This window comes from Rhinatrema bivittatum, chromosome 8 (genome assembly GCF_901001135.1).
Source record: "Rhinatrema bivittatum chromosome 8, aRhiBiv1.1, whole genome shotgun sequence".
In the NCBI taxonomy this organism is placed as follows: Eukaryota; Metazoa; Chordata; class Amphibia; order Gymnophiona; family Rhinatrematidae; genus Rhinatrema; species Rhinatrema bivittatum.
In genome coordinates this window covers 21,139,595-21,159,705 of record NC_042622.1, presented here as the reverse complement: position 1 = coordinate 21,159,705, position 20,111 = coordinate 21,139,595, and the positions used below count along the sequence as shown (strand labels likewise).

At 41.9% G+C, this 20,111-nt stretch overlaps 1 protein-coding gene across 2 annotated transcripts in view; it reads right to left on the bottom strand.

Moving 5' to 3' along the window:
* Nucleotides 1-17,295, bottom strand: part of PMEPA1 (prostate transmembrane protein, androgen induced 1) — a 71,860-nt gene extending 54,565 nt beyond the window's left edge. The window contains exon 1 of one of the 2 annotated variants that reach the window (XM_029611601.1): nucleotides 16,672-17,295. In XM_029611601.1, coding sequence (XP_029467461.1) covers nucleotides 16,672-16,774 — 103 coding nt within the window. In that variant the 5' untranslated portion in view covers nucleotides 16,775-17,295. The remainder of the gene's footprint in view (nucleotides 1-16,671) is intronic. The other variant, XM_029611602.1, reaches the window with a different exon arrangement.
* Nucleotides 17,296-20,111: the final 2,816 nt, after the last annotated feature.

Sequence of the window (20,111 nt, the reverse complement as noted above, 5' to 3'; positions counted from 1 at the left end):
GCTTAATTGGTTAGGGGTAGTAACTGCTGCAGTAAGCAAGCTACTCCCACACTTGTTTACCCAGCCTGTGCAATTCAGTCCTTGCTGGTGGTTGTCTGAATATAAATCCACTTTTCTTCATTCCCCCTGCCGTTGAAGCAGTGAGCTATGCTGGATATGCATTGAAAGTGAAGTATCAGGCTTAATTGATTTGGGGTAGTAACTGCCGTAACAAGCAACCTACTCCCTGCTTTTTTGTGAATGCAAATCCTCTCTCCCACATTTCCTCTTGCCGTTGAAGCATAGAGCAATGTTCGAGTCGCATTACCGTGTGTATGTTTATTGAATAAGGGTATTATCTCCAGGTAGTAGCCGTCATTCCCGCAAGCCACCCTCTTCATTCACATCCTTTAGACTCTATGGATCCACAGTGTTTATTCCATGCCCCTTTGAAGTCCTTCACAATTTTGGTCTTCACCACTTCCTCTGGAAGGACGTTCCAGGCATCCACCACCCGCTCTGTGAAGAAACATCTCCTGACATTGGTTCTGAGTCTTCCTCCCTGGAGCTTCAAATCGTGACCCCTGGTTCTGCTGATTTTTTTCCCAACGGAAAAGGTTTATCTGACTTTGGATCATTAAAGCCTTTCAAGTATCTGAAAGTCTGTATCATATCACCTCTGCTCCTCCTTTCTTCCAGTGTGTACATATTTAGATTCTTCAATCTCTCCTCATAAGTCATTCGATGAAGACCATCCACCTTTTTGGTTACCCTTCTCTGGACCACCTCCATCCTGTCTCTGTCCCTTTGGAGATACGGTCTCCAGCACTACGATATCCTATATAAAACTTACATCTTTACTTCTAACTTTAGTCACCAAGATTTACAGAACAAAAAAAAAAAAAAGTGTGCTCAAAGAAATCATTCAGAACAGAACTGAAAAATTAACTTCCCAGTTTTAATATCTTTTGATCTTTAGGCTTCATTCTAATATGCATTTCATGGGCCTCTCTGGAGTAAGGAGGGGAAGTGGGACTTCCCACGAGCACCGGAAACCAAAATCCATAAATCTATTCCATTGCTGGAGAGGCAGTTGGACAATGGGATAGAAATAACTAATAAAGGGGTCTATTTACTAAAATTTTAACAAAAACTGTGCCAGAACACTGGGTGCCTGCGCACAGGGATGGCCACACACCATCACCACCGGGCTCCCTGAAATAACTAACAGTGATGAGAAAGAGACAGAAAGAAAGAAAAAAAAAAGGTGAAAGAATCCATCTGGAACTGAGAGGGAGGGGCGGTGTGTGATCCTTGATTGGGAGACCCGCCCCCTCTGATGTCACTGAGGACTGTGACGGACGTTAAACGGCGCCAGAACATCAGGTGTTGCGCGCCATGCGTCGAAAGGGCGTGACAAAGGGGCACTCCCCTTTGTGCATCCCGAAGTGTTAGCCATTCCCCATGTTCTTTTATATCCCTCGTTAACAATCCCCATATTTAAATGTTTAATGTATTTGACAGAGGTAACGCATGAGTTCCTGCAAATTTTGTTTAAACGTAAACCGATGTGATACGTAAAATCGGACACTGGTATATAAAAAAAATAATAAATAACCTCACTGCGCGTCTAAGGGAAAATGCTTAATGTAACTGTAGCCTATAAAGACTTGAACAATGAAAATGATGGCAGATGAGGTCCACATTATCTGCCCAATTTTGTTCCTGCTGGAATGCCACAGACCCCAGACTTGGGAGAAAGTTAATCTAGTGAACTTCATGTACCTGGTTCCAGAGAAACTCAAAACAGTCCATCTAAGAATTAGATTCCCATCATAGCTAAATTGCTATTTTGTTCTAAAAACGTTCGTAGGTATCCCAAGGCGCGTGTGGCAGTGATTCAGTGATAGAATCAAGTGAAATGGAGCTCCTGTCCATGCCAAACACTCTTAATACTGTCACATTGTTTGTTACTATCCCCCACAAATGAGTTAACGGATATGGCGGCAGAAAAAGCACCACGTGGTCCATCCAGTCTGCCCAGCAAGCTTCTTATGCCAGGATCGAAGGGGGGGGGGGGCCCCCCCATTTCTCTGGGGTAAGAAGGACATCACAATCCAGAGTCTTCACCGTTTCTCCTTCCCTCTTCAGTGACAGACGTTCCAAGGATACTGAACCAGTGGACTCCAGCAGCCCTACGTTAAGAACATGAGCATCCACTGGGCCAGAGCCGTCACAGCCTTGCAGCCTCAGTCCAAGGCTTCCCCCATCAGAGGAACGGGACCAGAGAGAATCCTGTACATCATCTGCCATCTTGGACACATCCCCAGCCTTATTTAAACAGCTGTTAACCATTTTAAGTTTCATTAATTTATAAGAAATCAGCAGGGACACAGGAAGGGAATGAAATCCATGTTTTTGCAACTATTACAATTTAAAGAGGGTATCAATTGAATCATACCTTAGAACAGAGGAAAGAGCATTAAAAAAAAAAAGTGAGCATCAGCTTTTTTTTTTTTTAGTTCTATAGCAGAGGTCAGCTAAAAATACATAGACAAGTTTTGCTTTTATGTTTTTGTTTTTATTTATACTGCTCTATGAGATTTGTTAGCCAATTTGTTTACATTACAATGTTTATTCTGATCTAGTTTACCCTTTTCCAAGTTCCACATCCTTGTTCTATGTAATGCCTATTGGCAAAAATTTATGTTCAGTTTCAATGTAAACAGATGTGATTTGTATTTCATACAGGAACACCGGTATATAAAATCTAAAAATAAATAAATAAATAGACATGGTCAGTACTACCTTACAGCAGGTCTCCATCCCTTGCAATATAATACCGAAAGCAGAGACCTGGGCGTACATCACTGAACTGCATATAAATCGCCAAACTAGGCTTGGCCTATGTAACTTTGTGATCCCAAGCAAACTGGAAGTTCTGATAGAGCAGAAGAGGAAAGTCAAGACAACTTGTCATGAGGATTTTGCTACAGAACAATTAGTTACTTTTAATATATAGAGATCCACTTTGTGCCAACAGCATATACTCCAAGACTAAGGGAAAGCGTGCTTTAACCCAAGGCAGTCCAGGATTTCAGTCGACGAGAGATCCCTCCAGTACCCTCTTCCCCAACATCACATGAGAAACGAATCAGCAAAGGACAGAGGTTTTCTTCAAAGCTCACGTCTTTTTCCGATTGGTGCAGGTGGTGTGTGAAGTACAAGACATCCATATGGCCACTCAGAAGGGGTTTTTATAGCAAGTCTAACATTTTTAGACACTGCTTACGGATAAAGAAACTTGTCTAGGAAAAAATGTTCAGATACTAACTTTTTTCCTGAAAGAAAAATGGGCTTTTTTTTTGTATTAAAAGGCGATTTTGTAATTTTAGAAGTTGTTTCTTAGATTGGGATTTGTATTATGTAAAACATTCTGCTTAAGTTTTACAGTTTGAATTATGGATTCCATTAGGTTATAAATTAAAAAAACACCACAAAACAGGTGGTCTTCAGTTTAGTCCTAGCTGAAAGGATACAATCGCAGCAAACAGGAAGATGCATGGGCCAAACAGTGCTAGGAAACTAAACACAGGACATTAGTCTCTGAACTATCCGACTACAACGGGTTATTTCATTTCTTGCGCAATACAATCCATGGTGATGCAATAGGAAAAGGCAAGAATTTCGGTATCGGAGAGTGGATTTGAAAGTTATTACTTGCCTTTACATACCTGGGCTCAAGGCAAGTCACAATACAGTTACAGTAGGTAGTTTCCTGCCCCAAATGGTTTACAATCTAAGTTGGTACCTAAAGGATAGGAGGGATAAGTGACTTTGATGAAAAGTCTTAAGTCAGTGGGAGAAGCAGGATTTGAACCCTGGCTTTCGAGATTCTTAGCTCTAACCATTAGGCTATTTCTCCAAAGATTTGAAAGAATGAAGCAGGGCTCTCAAAATGTGGGTAAATCCTTCAGCTGATGTCACAAGTGCTTCATATGGCAGCGCTCTTCAGGTGCCAGCAATAGCATCACTGGAAGGCAAGATGGGGGCTTGTTAACCAACAGGCCCTGCAATGGCCCTGCCCTTGCATGAGATTTTGGGGTAAGAAGAAGCCATATCTTATGAAGAACTGGGCTCTCTGCAGCTCCTGTGAGCTTGCACTGGCTCACAGGCCCCATGCTGACTCATTAATGCTGCTGTCACTTGCAGACCACCACCAGGCTTGGGAACAGTCATGAGTAGAGGGAAAGGCTGCGCATGCTTAGGCGAGAGAAGACTGCCACTGCTCTTCACACCTCACCTCTTACTGAACCTATCCAAGAGGGAAAAAATAAGGAGTGGCCCCCGTCAGTCATCCATCTTTGGCCTATGGCCCAAAGGAAAATGTTGCCACTGGTACTGGTCCAGAGGGATGTTTGAGGAGAAGGCTTGGCTGTGGAGGGTGAAGAAAAGACTAATTTAGGGGTGAGGGGGATGGGAGGAGAAGACAGGACAGAGGATCAAGTTGGTACTTTAACAAGGGTTTGGGCTGTGGGGGTGGGGGGGGGGGGGGTAGGATGGAGAGATGACAGAGAAAGGTCCTCTGGTGGAGGTGGAGGATGGAGTAACTGTCAAAGGGAGGCCACACCCCTGATGTTTTGTTCTAGCTATGGTGTCGTGTTTTGGTTTTTTTTCCCCACAAATGTTACAATGGACTCATATCTGCTAAAAGTTTGGGAAGCTCTGTAATAAAGTAATAGAAGAATGTATTAAGGATACTTTTACTGAGGCCTTACTGCTGATTCTGACACAGTAGATTTTCATACTTTATCTTGCTAAAGGAAACTACACCCTAATTTGACTGATGCTGACCAGGAATTTTTTTACATTTCAGATCATATACCTTATACTCCCTTTATATTACTGGCAGTATTAAGATTAAAAAGTCCAAAAACAGTGCAATTTATAACAATCATTCATTTCAGAGTGTATATTGGTGCTGTACAATAAGTATAAATGTTTAATAGTAGCAGTTTGAAACCATTTTACCTTTGGCCTGAAGATACTCGCGCCATGGAAGGGGGTGGGATAACAGCACCATTTCACTATACTAGAAGGAAGCACAGAGGGATCTCTCTTACTAATTCTATTGATACCCTACATGTCTAAACGAGGGAGAGATTACGTCACTTGCTGGCTTGGCAGACCCTCACCAGTCAACTTAGGACAAGTTCTCCTGCTGCTTCTCCCATTATCCCACCCCAACTCTTCCCTGTTATTTCCCCTCTGCCCCCCCCCCCCTATATTGGTCTGCGGGAGTACAGGAGGAGATCGCCCTCTTACTGTAGTCTTCTGGTCAAGTGGTCAGGCCACTGCTTTCCATGCTGCTGCTGAGGCCTGGTATGCCTAGGTTTCCTGCCATTAACTGCGGGACCACATAGTACACTTTCAAGTCTGCTCAATTCTTGTGGCGCATTAAACCAAATTTTGCACAATTTTCACTCTTCCCCCCCCCCCCCCACCAGCAGGAGGAGGAGAGTAGAACTTTTTTTTACCTGTGTGCACCTCAGTCTGACATTTGAACTTCTAGAACCAGCTGATCTTGTGAGATTACAGGGCTCCAACACATTCAAGCGTCAGACTGAAGCTGCCGGAGGAACTGCATACAGGTAAGACGTGCGGCTCTTCTCATCCCGGTGGGAAATGTAGATCTCCTGGGTGAATCTGGAACGCTCGCGGTCCCTGTAGTGCGAGCTGTGAGCGAGCGGCTCAACTTGGTGGGAGGGGAGAAGCCTGGTGGGCTGTTCCTATGGAAAATTGTAATCTACTCTCAAAATACACCTAACAGCACATCATTTAAGTTTTGTTACCACAAAATATTTTTGGCTCAATACAAAAGCCTCTAGTTTAATTTACATTATAAAAGTTTATAAACTGCTTTCCACGTTTTACAATAAACTCTTCCAAAGAGATGTACAACATGCCGGTGGGTATGTCCTGTATACAAGAGGATTAATCACACACGAGAATGTCCAGTTTAGCTGACAAAATTCAATATTTCCCCACATGTAAATCCTATGTAGGAGACATGTCCAGAGTCTCAGAATATTTTATGCTCATGCATTAATATTCTCTATCAGGCAATAAAGGTTTTCAACCTTTGATGTCTCTGGCTTGCTTTTCTGGCTAATTTTTTGTTCTTTGTGAACCGATACGATGTGCGAACGGCTATCGGTATATAAGAGACGTTAAATAAATAAATAAATAAATTGTGACTTTTCTCATTCTCAGGTTCTCTGTTCTGTTTTCTCCTTCTCTCTTCCTTTTTCTTAAGTGGATATTTTAATTCTTTTCCACTGACGCTCTCCTTTCCTCATTTCTCCTCCTCCTCTTCTCTCCCAGAATTCCCCCCCCCCCACTCCCAAATCAGGGTCCTCTCTTATCCCCTCAGTTTCTGAATGGTTTCCTTATCTCTAGATTTCCCAGTACCTCCGGGAGAGGTTTTTCCCTATAATTCGCTTTCTCCGTGTTGTCTGGTTGCCATGAGGTCACATGAGGGCAGGACTGAAGCAGCAGCAGCGAGGGATTTAGGGCACTGCCCAACAGAAGGATCATGCTGAGGCTGTCAGGCCGAGCACCAGGGCACACTGGTTGGGAAGCACTGCAGGCTGAGCCTCAGGGCAGTGACAGAAGCATGAAAGAAGGAAATATTTTAAAATTAGCATGATGTAGTTCAAGGTTATCCGTAGGTTAGCACCTATTTGAAATCAAAGTTTGTGTGTTGAAAAAAAGATAAATACACAAGTCATGGGGAAAATATAACTGCCTTTCACACATTCCACACTAACTGTTTTCGAAAAGATCATGACATTTAATGAAGGGTATTTTCTCTTGTCATCTACTTCTCCTACCCGAATCTGCAGATGTATGCATGGCATGTGGCACTAGTTAGGATATTTTATTTTTACTTATAAAATTTAAATGTCTTCATCGCCACTACTGACAGGCCCACAGCAACTTACAGACAGAAATCAGCTTTTTCAATAGAAAAATATTAAAACTAGAACTACCAAACTTAATACCGCCCATGAAATGTTACAGCTACATACATTACAAAATCAAGTAGAGTACCAGGGTAAACGTTTTGAGTAAGATCTCAGGACCTAAAAAACAAAATAAGATTCCCCAAAAAGTAAGTGCATTTTGCTTTCTTATTCAGTCCATGCTAGCGTGCAGTATCAGAATAGTTGCCATTGGTAACTTAAGTGGGGGTGAGAAGGGAGGATATTAAAAAGCAATTAATTTCAGATAAACAATTAGAAAGTAATTACTTTTCATTTTCAAAATATCATAAGTGAACACACAAGCAAAATAACCTAGAAGAATGTTACAGAGCAAATACTTTGTGCAGTTATCCTACCTAATAAACGAAAGATGACCGACGTGCCGCAAATGCGCAGTAGAGACCAGCTCTACCGCGCATGTGTGGGCGAGCACGTCGGTCTGAGCCAGAAAAAAAAGAAAAAAAATGGTGGCGTCGAGTGGCAGCGGCGTCGGCAACGAGGGAGGAGAGAGAGAGGGAGGGACTGAGTGAGAGGGAGGGAGGGAGTGAGACTGAGTGAGAGGGAGGACTGAATGAGGGAGAGGGGGAGAGGGAGAGGGACTGAGTGGGAGGGAGGGAGGTAGGGGGTGGTGAAGAGGGGAGGAGAGAGACAGAGGGATGTAGCCCGTTTTAAACGGGCTTAACGGCTTGTTTTATACATAATTAAGTGTACCTGTTTATGTCAAGGCATGCCTTGATTCCAGTTGCAGAGGGAGAAATAAGTTTAAGACAGATACTGTCATACCAGCAATACAAAATGTCCAGCTACAGGTTGAATATGCTGGGCAGTTGTTCAAGTCTTAATGTAGCCATTCCCAACCTGGTCTTCAAGACTCACTCAACAGGTCTAGCTCTCAAGGTATTTTCCATAAATATGCATGAATCTCTATACCCTAAGTATGGCATGCATATTCGTTATGCAAACCCTGAAAAATGAGGTCCAAGGACTGTTTGGAACCACTGGTCTACTGCAAGTATCTTAGTTAACCAGTTATGTGCACCAGTGTAACTGGCACCTATTCCATAACAAATAATTATAAAAGTTTCTGCAGACAGATAGAAATCCATCTGCTTGTGTACAGATCACTACGGGCAAGCCATGCCCCCCCCCCTCCCTCCCCAAAAAAGCTAGAGATAACCAGGTGGCACAGACACCAATAAATGAATCATGCTTTCCACAAGAGCTACCCTTTGGGCTTTTACAGACACTAGTTACATAGCATTACCAAGAACAAAGAAATTGCTCAGTATCTGTACAAAGTCATGCAAAGCTGATTCATAGGTTTCAGAATTGTTACCAACGTGATCTTTTTCCCTTGTCATGCTATAAGAAACCTGGAGAGACACTATGCAATAAATACTTTGAAAAAGAGTCACTTGACTTTAAAATTGCCTCTCAGTATTTTCTGAAAAGCAGTCAAATGTGTGTGTGTGTGTGTGGGGGGGGGGGGGAGAATAACTGCATGAGTTATCCATTTTTCAGGTTATTACCCATAAATTATCCATAACACCCCTGGGCTTGAACTATAAATAGAAATCAGCAAAGCACAAAGAAATTAAGTACTATAAGTCAAGGTATGTGAACAGAAGACGACAGATTGTTCATGTAAAATTAGAAATAAAAAAAAACTAAAAAAAACCTAATGATGTAATGAGCAAAAGTATCACAGGACATTTCTCCTTTCCAGAAGATGTATGTAGAAGACATCCTTATCCTTTTTCAGGATGTACAGACCAAAGCTGCCTCAGTCTCACACTGTGAGAAGCCACTCAAGTGAGGCAATCCAAGTTCATTTAATAGGGATCTGAGGTCAATGTTCTCCTTTGGAGCTCACTTCCACTCTCCTCCCCTTTAAAGGATGGGCTACAAGCTAGAACAGCTTTTGCAACACAGCCCAATGGTATATACCCTGCTGACATACTGTGGCACTCAATCAGAAAGAGCAAAAAGATGCACACCTAGACCACCTGCTCTGCCCAACGGCATGTAACGCTAACAAAGCCATTGGGTTTGCCCAAACCAAGGAGAGCGAAGGTGGTCAACTTCAAGAAAGCTCCATTTTCAAGGTGATGTTTATTAAGTGCACGGCAGGCAGATAAGAGTCAAAGGCAGAGCTAGAGAGCAGACTACAGAAGTGTGCTCTCTGCTGTATTTTTGCATTGACGAAAAAAATATAAAATAAAAAAAAAAGCAGCACCCATCAGTCATCCAAAGAACCTCAACATGGCCTGAATTTCCTCAAAGTTATGGCTCTTAAATACTTATTACTATACTATTTGATGGGATTGTGACACCAAAACAAACTGAAGGTGGGTAAAAATCAAAGACAAAAAGGAAATCAAACAGCAATGTGTACATGATTTTAAACATGCAGTCATACGTACAGCACCAAGGTTGCTGTCAAAAATCAGTGTGCAATTCTGGTCAGACCCTGACATTTTGTAGTCAAAGAATACTCAGCATAGGAAAAGTATGGAGAAACAGATTGGTTTCTTCCCTTTAGTGCCCAATGCAGAAACTTCCTTAGAGAGGATAGGATTCATGATACTAACTCACTGTATACACTGCCCAATACTTTCCAGAGAGGAAAAATAAAGATTTCTGTTTTTTTCTGTGTTATCTAATACAGGCAGGCAAGTGAAAGAGTGTTGTAGTAAATAGAGAACAAGAGAGCCCCCAAACAGAGGTAAATAAGGAACGCCTATCACAACTAAGGGAGCTCCAAATGCAGATTTACTCCGCAAACTAGACTGCAACACAGCAGAGTCCTGGGCAGCAGCCTCACAATGTGGCACATTTAACTTTTATTCCAAGGTCAGACAAGTCAGTAAGACTCGAGACTCACCACTAAAACATTGTGCCAACTCCTCCTTATGCCTTTGTAAACATTTTTTCCCTTTTACTTAAAAAGTTCTGTACTGTGCATTTCTTACACAGCTTCGTGGCTGATTAGGGTTGTGGGCAGAATAAAACAGTCTTTGCATCTCCACAGGGAGCCAATGTGTTCGCACTGCAGCTCTGTCTGGCACAGACACACTGCAGAATTCTCTCCCCCCCCCAGTCTCTGGAAAGGACGCATGTGAGAGATCAGTTTCTTGCCTTTGAACTGGTGGCAACTTTTACCTCTGCTTAGTCATCTCATGGTAGACCTAGCACGGCAAAACTGTTGCTCAGAAGAGATTTACTTACAAAAATAATGAAGGCAGCATCTATCAAGGCATGAACAGTAAGTTTAGTTTTACAGACGGGCGTATGGAAAGGCCTTATTTTTAGCTCTGCATATTAAACAGAGCCATTTAACACTATTGTGTACCTTCCCCTTCAAGCCTCTGGCATTTTTCTAGTCTCCATGATTTTTCTGCATCATAGGAGTCCAAAACTATGTCTTAAAAAAAAAAAAGTTTCCAAAACACCTTCAGCATACCTCAAAGCCCTCAGTGGGTATATGATTACTTCTATAAATTAAGCATCCAGGTAGGAAATGCATTTTGAATTATTTGGTTACCGCCTCAAGATCTGTGTATGCAAAAGACAGCGGGGGGGGGGGGGGGGGGGGGGGGGGGGTGGGAATAAAAAATAAAGTTGCTATATTTCAAAATATTCTTACCAAAAATAGGGAATGAGAAATTCACAACCAGTAGTGCTCTTGTAGTTGATTTCAGCTTCAAGAGGTAACAGGCTATGGGACTACCTACCAAGCTGTATATGGGGGTATCACAGTACTGATCTCCCCCAGACAACTTTCAGAGAAAAGAAGAAATTCTGCATCTTGAAGCTGGGGTGGAAGTGGAGGTTTGAACAGGTTTCTTTTTTTTCCAGTTTTAAACAAAGAAATATTAAAATACAAGTCAAAGCAGATTAATGTAATTGGCCATATAATGCATGCTTAAACTTTCTGGATAAGAATGTTCTCTGATGGGGAATCATGATAAACTGGCTAGGATTAAAGCCCAACTGAAGAGGGATAACGCCATGTGTGGTTCAGTATGTTAAATGCCTTGAGAAGCATGATTAAGTAAAAAAAAAAAAAGTTCTCTTCCTTTTGTTGAGAGTGCCAGAGGCAAAAATGGTGCAGTACTTCAACTTAATATCTGGTAATCTGGCTTGTAAGTTTCTGCACACAGACTGAAGTGGAAAGTATCTTAGGCAGTGCAATAAAGCAGCATGAATTATCAGTGGCATTAATCTGGTGCCCTGGCTTGAAGATCAGTAGTCAAGGTGGCACAGAATTCATTTGTAAGACACTTTAACCATTAATACCCCAACCAAAAGAGAAACTGTATGTACAGAAGACTGAGACCCATTCCCTTAAGTGGCCTTCATATAGTTTGCAGCTCACTGCTGCAGTAGCTGAGACTGGTTTATAATGCAGAATACTAATGAGCTTCATTGAAGTCCTGAAATTTAAAGGGGAATAAAAGTCAACGCCAAGTTCTAATAAAAGAAGTCAGAGGCCGAAAGACACATGCATTTCAAAATACTTCCTAAGATACAGAAGACCACACAACATTCCTAGTTTGCTTGAAGCAAAAACAGTAGGTTCTTATAAAGTTAACTGTGGTACTAGAAAAAATATTAAGATATGCAGAACATCTACTGAAAGGTGCATTGAAAACTTAAAAAGTTATCTGAAAGATGGAAAATGCCAACAAGAAGAGTCTTTATAAAGAAAGATTTCTTGTATAATATACAAAGTATAAAAAAAAAGTTTAAAAAAATTCTAAACATGACAAAGAATACATGTTTGAATTAGGTCACCAAAAGAACAGATTTATAAAGTGGTCTTATTTTGGCAGGTTTTCAAGCACTGTCATCTGAAACCTTTTTGCGGGGTTGTGAAGACTGAAAAGGAAATGTAATGCAAGGGGATTCACTATCCAGTTTAGAGCCAGCGGACCCAAGGACATAGTGCAACAAAACATTAGGCATGAGGAAGCTTTCTATGAGAAGTTCTCACACAATGCTTCCCGTCGCCTTCGTTGGTTGCAGATCAGATTGAGTTGAGCGCAAGTTCCAAGTTAAGTTTCTAGATATGGGGGTTCTTGTTTGATTAAACATTGCACACACAGCTATGAAGGTACCCTGGCAGTAAAGTCAGAGAGATCAGCATTAAAAAGAAGACACTGCTATACCTCTCAGATCTATTGGTGATGGTGATTGCTGGGGGGATCTTTAACCAGAAAAAGATCAGAAGTAAAAATTCCATTTAAAACAAAACACAACTCTGCCATTTGTTTTGAGCTGGAAAGCTAGGTAGTAAATGTCGAGCTAAATCAGTTATTTATGGACTTAGCAACCACAAAGCTCACCCCTGACCCTCCTTCACCCAGTCTAACTGATTAGGAACTATATTAGAGAGGGCTGTCTGGCTTAATGTCATCCTTCTGTATGCTGGCAGCTACAGTAGGTCAGACAGTTCCCTGTCACCACCACAGTAATCAGACTTTTCAGCCTTAAATATGCTTGAGAAGCTCATTGTAATGACAAATCTAAAAGGATGTACAAACAGAAAATGTTTCCCTAAACCTCTCAAAAATAAGTGCTGGAAATCAGAAAGATTTTCTAGCACAGAATCAGTTAACTGTTTTAAGAAAAAAAATAAAATAAAATTGTGTCATCCCTGTGCGCTCACCCATTTCCCCACATACTGTATTCTGTTTTCTAAATAAAAAAATAAAATAAAAAGTTAAACAATTTAATAAGTCCCATTACCAGCTTTCTAACATAAGAAATAATAATCTGGCTCTTCAGGAAAATCTTTGCAGACTCCCTAAAAATGTAGTTTTGCCTCTTTAGAAGCACTGCTCCATTTCAGCTTTTATGGTTAGTGGACTTCTAAAATAATAATTTAAATCATAATAAACTCTGTGATCCATGATATGATGAAGTGTTTCATAGGTAGCTACAGCCACTTTTGTCACGGTTTGTTATTCCATGTTAAAATGCAAGCCTACGTTTAAATATTGAAAATTGCATCTCAAATTATCTTGCCAAAGAAGGAAATGACACCCTGATAGTTCAAAACAATCAGTTTTTCGAGGGCTTTTAAAAAGTGTTTCTGCCAATTTTAAACTGCCACCAAGTCAGTCAGACAATAGCCTTCCAAGTCCTATTTCTTAAATTTTGAAAAGTTCTTCAAAAAAAGACTAAACATTGAAACAGAGGATCTGGTGAGTCAGAAAACCTTTCAGAAGCTGACAGAATTAGACAGCTTTTCACAGACTTGGATCTTCTGGACCCTCAACCAGGTTCACCTTTCAGGATAATCAAATTAAATATTCCTAGACTGAATTTATGCAGATATACACAGCATATGTACCGTTTTTGTGAATACCTAAGAAACAAAAAAATAGATGAGGGTCCCAAGGAAAGGTTGGGAAAACCAAGACTATAATAGCGGTGAAACCTTGGGATGAACTACAGGATGTGCCAAGCTACAGTACCTGAATACTTGTCAAATGCTCAACGCAAGGACAATTTTTTTCCCCCTTGTATGCAGTGAACAATGAATATTCAGTCACAGTTGCTTGACATTTTAATTTGATTTTTTTTTAACCTGTGTAAAAGAAAATATTTAGTACTTTGCCTATAAACGCAGCCCGTTAAAAGTGCAAAGAAACAGAATAAAATAGAATACATTTCCAGCTGTAATGACTGGCATAAAAGGAAACAGTGAACCAAACCACTGAACAGTAGCAAAAAGGGAATGATCTATTGAGTACTGGTACTGTTAATGAAACCAAGCAAATCTACTTTAGCTTCTTCTGAACATGACCAAGATTAAATTATGTTCAAATGTGCACATTGTACAGCTCACTTTATAGTTCCAGATGAATTGTTTTCTTGATGTCTATAGCTATATAGTCCCCACCAAGCCTCTCAATTACCATTTTTATATGAAAAGTTAAAATCGTTTCAGAATTACACAGATGTGTACTCCATTAAGCCATGAACTTTTCCTTAAGATAAAAAAAATACATATTTTGTATTAAAACTAATAGATTGCACCTTGTTTGATTAGGGTACATAATTTGTAAAATAATGATTCATTTTGAATTCCTCAAATCGAGAGCAGTTGTCACCACTACACTTTATGCTGGTCATAAGTAATAAAAAAGAAAATCCAGGCTTAAGATCTATCTAATGTATTTTCAAGAGGCATGGAAATGAAAATAAGTATTTTAAATATTCTTTACATCATGAAAATAAATGCAACTAATTTCCTCAGCTTTAAACAAGTTAAGTCAGAGAAAAAGCTGTAAACAGCCATTCAGAATGAAAACTCAAAGGAATTTTTTGATTTAATAACTTTGGCTGACTGCTAGCCAGACACAAGCATCTGTGATTACCACATTCTAAACTGATCCAGAGACTTCTGAATTTTGGACATGATGCCTAATAACAGTAACACAGGACTCACTTGTTGCCAGCCTAATACATGCTGCTGTTTTACCTTCTCTTTTGAAATAATTTAGGTGGATGTTAAAACTCATCAGGTTTCTATGAAAGATAAAAATGAGCCAGTGTCCCCCGGTTTAGTGACGGCACTGGTCTAAGTACAGCTTTCAGTTCTAAGAGCCTGAGGAGCGAGTTTTCACAAGGAAAAAAAATCACACATGTAACCTGCGCTAGTCTACAATGAGTAAATCCAGATACACCATGAATGCCCACATTGACTGCAAGATATGCTAGGATACAGCCAAAGAAAATCTTGAAAAAAATAAGAGAGTCTTGGCTATACTTGCAATAAATGGGAGAGAACAAGTATCACTGCAGAAAATTTCACAATATAAAAAGAGTTCTGCTGTTATTTTTGCTTTTCAGTTTTACATACAATCTTTCTAACCAGGTGCTGGTAAATTTGGGATGACAAAGCATCCTCTCTTAACAAGCCACTAGTACTAGTTATGTTGTCTTTGATATTTAAGCTATGTAGAAAGTCCTTTTGACTCAGAAGACAACATTGCTCTAATTGCACCCATGTCAACCATGCAATTTTGAGGGATTTGTTTATTTTAACAATTTACTCCTATCATTCACTTCATTGTTTTACTTCTGTCTCTCTTTTCAAACTAATCAGCCGTAATGATATTTCGGCTGACACCATCACAGCCTTGCTTCTTTCCCTGTCTGCTTTTTCAAACAGACTAAACATTTGTCGTTTCAGGAAGCAGTCACCCCAGAGATTTTGACCTGCAAAAAAATTATCCTTAACATTTAAGAGTTTTGCCCCATCAGGTTTAAAAGTCATAGTGCCCATTACAGGTATTTTTGGATAGGGATACCCGCATTTGAAAGAATAGGAGAGGGAACAATACCAGACTCAAAATGTAGTTTTTAAAATTTATAAATTAACTTTTTGTATGTGTATTTTTTTTTTAATGCTCGCCCTCTAAGCTTCTCAAGACTAGAAAATGTTTTCAGCTTGTTTACTACCAGAAAAGCCAGACAGTCTAATTTACTTGTCATATCTAGCGATTGTTATTTATAGCTACAAATACTAAATCACTCCCTTACACAAGGCAAGTTACCAGTTAATTGGTACGGTTCTGTCCTTTGGAGAAGGAGCTCTCTGTAAACAGTGCAGGGATCTGCCACCTCTAACCCAGTTATATTAGCTAATCAAACGTGTTTGAATGGTTATGAAAGACCACAAAGTAAGACGTCAAGGAAGAATGGATCTGCGTAGGGTCTAAAAGTAAAATGTTCTTCAAAAGTTTAAACAACTCGAGATGTGCATATTGAACGATGTTAAGTTTTTTTTTAGTTTTAAGACTAGGGGGATGCTTCGTCTCCAACGGGTACAATTCTTGGCATGCAGAGACTGATCTCTGGGAATCTGTCCCACCATTCCTGGGAGCCGGGGACTGAGAAGCCGCGTCCTATGCAAATGTGCTTTAAATAGCTCCGTCCGTTTCTGTGTCTGGCTCTGACAGACACAGACCGAGCTGCCAAAAGCGGGAGGGAGCAGGAGAAAAAGAGGAGCAACCCCGGGCTCCTCTACCCAGAGTCCCTGGGCAAGGCCTCATTCTGTCTCTTTCTTTAAGTCTCCGTGGCAGGAAATGAGAGACTAGGGCTAACCAGCCTGCCACCCTAGCAAGCCAGTCTGACCTCCTTCCAAGAAATAAAAAGCAGCTAAACATTAAGCTACAGTTAAAGAAATTAAGAACAAAAACTAGTCTGGAAGGGGTTAAAAACTAGTCTGGAAGGGGTTAAAAACTCCCCCCCCCTCCCTCCCCATATTGTTCCGATGACAGCAACTTGGTTACCAAAGATCAGACAAAAAAAACCCCCAAAAAATTATACAAGCGAATGTGGTTTGGGGGCCGTAACCATGCCCGAGACACTGTACTTCCTTTTTCTTCTGTGCGGACTGCAACACAGAAAGACTCCAGGGGGACTCGAACAAGTCAGAAAGTTTTTCCAGAGCTGCCGGCCAAGTTCCGCTCAGCGAAGAAAGGAGAGAGAGGAAGAGAGGAAAGAGGGAGGGGGAGGGAGCGTCCCCCCCACCCCCCAGTCCCCTTTCTATCAAAACGTTATGACCGTGGCGGGGAGGAAGCATGCAGCGGGCTCTTTTACCCGGTAAAAGGAAAGGAACGGTACTCACTGATCTCCATACTCTGGAACAAAGACCGTTTGCAGTTGCATGTACAGGAGACATTGGACTGAATGGCTGCGGCTGTGCTGTTCAAACCCATCAAGTCGTACATTAAAAAAAGAAAATGTTGCTAAAAAAAAAAAAAGTCTATGCAGATATTAAGTATTTCGAAAAAACCAAAACGAAACAACGGGCTCTCCTTCCAGCGTGCTGAAGGCAGCGGAGGAGGAGAGCCACGGCATAACCGGCTAAATGCAGCGGAAGCGAAAATTACGAAAAACAGAAATTAAAAAAAACTGAAGGCGAAAAAAAAAAAAAAAAAAGAGTGACCGGGGCGGCAAGCGCGGAGGGAAGCTCCCGGGAGCGGCTCGTCCCCCCCGCCTCCTCCTCCTCCTGCCGCAGCTCCGGGGCCGAGGGGACGGGACGGAGCGGCGGCGGCGGCAGCTGCTACTCCTCCTGCTGCTGCGTGTCTGCGCCCAGGAACCATTGGATTCCCCCCCACCCCCCTCCACAGGGATATAAGCGCCGGCCCGTCCCCTGCCAGGGAGCGAGAGGCCCCGCTCCTCCCTCCGCGGCTCCCCTCTAAGCGACTTCCTCATTGGCGGGCGCCGCTCTCCCACCTCCCCCTCCCGCCAAGATCCGGCGGGGGGGGGAAAGGACGTAACACGGAGTTACACAGCGACGCCGAGAGCTCGCCCCGCCTCCTTCTGTTAGAAGAGAGAAGCAGAGGGGGGGGGGGGGGAGGAGGCCGGGAGACCCAGCGCCGGGCACGCTATGTAAGGCGCCTTCGGATTGGCTACCGTGACTCCGCTGAGCGCCGGTTTCTTGTCCCGCTTTGCCATTGGTCGGCGAAGACACACCAAGTTCGGTTGCTAAATTAGAAGCGAGAAGCGAGAGCGCAAGTTTGCTGTAAACTCCAGCCGACGGCGAGAGCAAGGAAGGGAGAGGATGTTAGTTCTCTGCAAAACAGAGAAAAAAAGCTAAAAAAAAAAGAGGCAGTCTAAACTGAAAGCAAACGAACCCCCTTTAGTATGGGGCTGTAAATGAACAACAGACACCGTGCATAGGAAATATGTATAAAAAGTAAACTAAAATTCAAAAAGGGAGGGGGAGGTGCCCTAAAAGCAGGGCCGGTTTGGCTGGTTTAGGGCCAGCGCCCACTTATGGTGTCATAGTAACATAGTAAATGAGGGCAGATAAAGACCCAAATGGCCCGTCCAGTCTACCCAGAAAGTTGTTCTGTAGTAAAAACCACTCCTTACAAGTTACCAGTACCTTTTGTTAAGGGTAGTAACTGCGGCTCCATGCAGGTTACCCCATGTCTTCTGTTAAGGGTAGTAACTCGCTCCATGCAGGTTTCCCCCATGCCTTCTGATAAGGGTAGTAGCTGCCGCTCTGTGCAGGTTACTCCCATGCCTTCTGTTAAGGGCAGTAACTGCCGCTCGGTGCAGGTTACTCCCATGTCTTCTGTCAAGGGTAGTAGCTGCCGCTCCGTGCAGGTTACTCCCATACCTTCTGTTAAGGGTAGTAGCTGCCGCTCCGTGCAGGTTACTCCCATACCTTCTGTTAAGGGTAGTAGCTGCTGCTCCATGCAGGTTACTCCCATTCCTTCTGGTAAGAGTAGTAATTGCTGCTCCATGCAGGTTACTCCCATTCCTTCTGTTAAGGGTAGTAGCTGCTGCTCCGTGCAGGTTACTCCCATTCCTTCTGTTAAGGGTAGTAGCTGCTGCTCCGTGCAGGTTACTCCCATGCCTTCTGTTAAGGGTAGCAGCTGCTGCTCCATGCAGGTTACTCCCATGCCTTCTGGTAAGAGTAGTAACTGCTGCTCTATGCAGGTTCCCCCCATGCCTTCAGTTAAGGGTAGTAGCTGCCATTCCATACAGGTTACTCCCATGCCTTCTGTTAAGGGCAGTAACTGCTGCTCCATGCAGGTTACTCCCATGCCTTCTGGTAAGAGTAGTAACTGCTGCTCTGTGCAGGGTACCCCCAAGCCTCCTGTTAAGGGAAGTAGTTGTTGCTCCACGCAGGTTACACCCATTCAGAAATGTTACATCTAAAGTTAACAAAAGGTTACACCTTCTCTTCATTTCCATACTCTAGTAATTAGGGATCCTCTGTTTTTTTTAATCCCATGTCTGCTGAATTCTGTTACTGTTCTTCTCTTCACCACCTCTTCTGGGGAAGGTGGCATTCATGCATCCACCACCCTTTCCATGAAAAAATATTTCCTGACATTGTCCCGCGTCTACTCCCTTGGAGTTTCAAGTCATGACCTCTCGTTCTACAGCTTCCTTTCCACAGGAAAAGGTTTGATTCTTGCATGACATTTATACCTGCAAGGTATTTAAAAGTCTGTATCATATTTCCCCTGACGCTCCTGTCCCCCAGGGTACACATATTTAGGTCATCTAGTCTGATCTTATAAGTCTTTTTGTGCAGATCGCACACTGTTTTGATTGACTTTCTCTGGACAGCTTCCATCCTGCTTCCACCCTTTTTTGGATAAGGTTTTGAGAGTGAACATGGATCTGCAGGTGAGGCTTCAGCAATAGCACCTCATTTTTCCTGCTGGATTTGCCTTTCTACATGTTCTACAAACTACGGAACTGTTGAAGATGACACTTTTTGATTGAATAGGTGAATCAGCCAGACAAGGCTCCTGATGAAGTAATGAAACACAATTCGTGTCGGGTTGACGTCTATGGGTTAGTGTCTTTACATAAACATTGCTTCAACGGACTCTATATAAAAGATGTCACTTGTTTTAAAGCTTTTTAAATGCATAAGGAAAAAAATTAAAACATTTTGGAATTTTTTTTATACTAGTGAGACCTATGATTATAGACATTGGAGCATTATTGCATTTTGGTGATTAACATATAGTTTGGTTACCATTTTTAAGTGAGAAATTATATGCCCACTTATCCATGATCGTCTGCACAAAGGTATTTCTTTAAATCTGGTGAATTCCCGTTGTGAAAACTACCTGTGTGCTTTTTAAATTATTATTTATTTATTTGTGTACTTATTTATTTATTTAATGTATTTATATACCGTTTTACCAGTATAAACACTGACCAAAGCGGTTTACAATATTATAATAATAAATTATTATTTATTCTCTGTGTAGCCCAGCATCCCTCTGGCCTTAGCCACCGCCTTGTCACATTGCTTTGCTACCTTCAGATCATCAGACACTATCACCCTGACGTCTCTCCCGGTCTGTGCACACCAGTCTCTCGCCCACCATCATGTACAGCTCCTTTGGATGACTGCACCCCAAATACATGACCCTGCACATTTTGGCATTGAATCCCTTCAAGTGTTCTTAGATTGCTTCTCATTGTCTCTACTACATGTGTCTCCACTCTGTTGCAGATCTTAACGTTATTTGTAAAATGACAAATCTTACCTTCTAATCCCATATAGTGCCTATTAGTTGGCAAAAT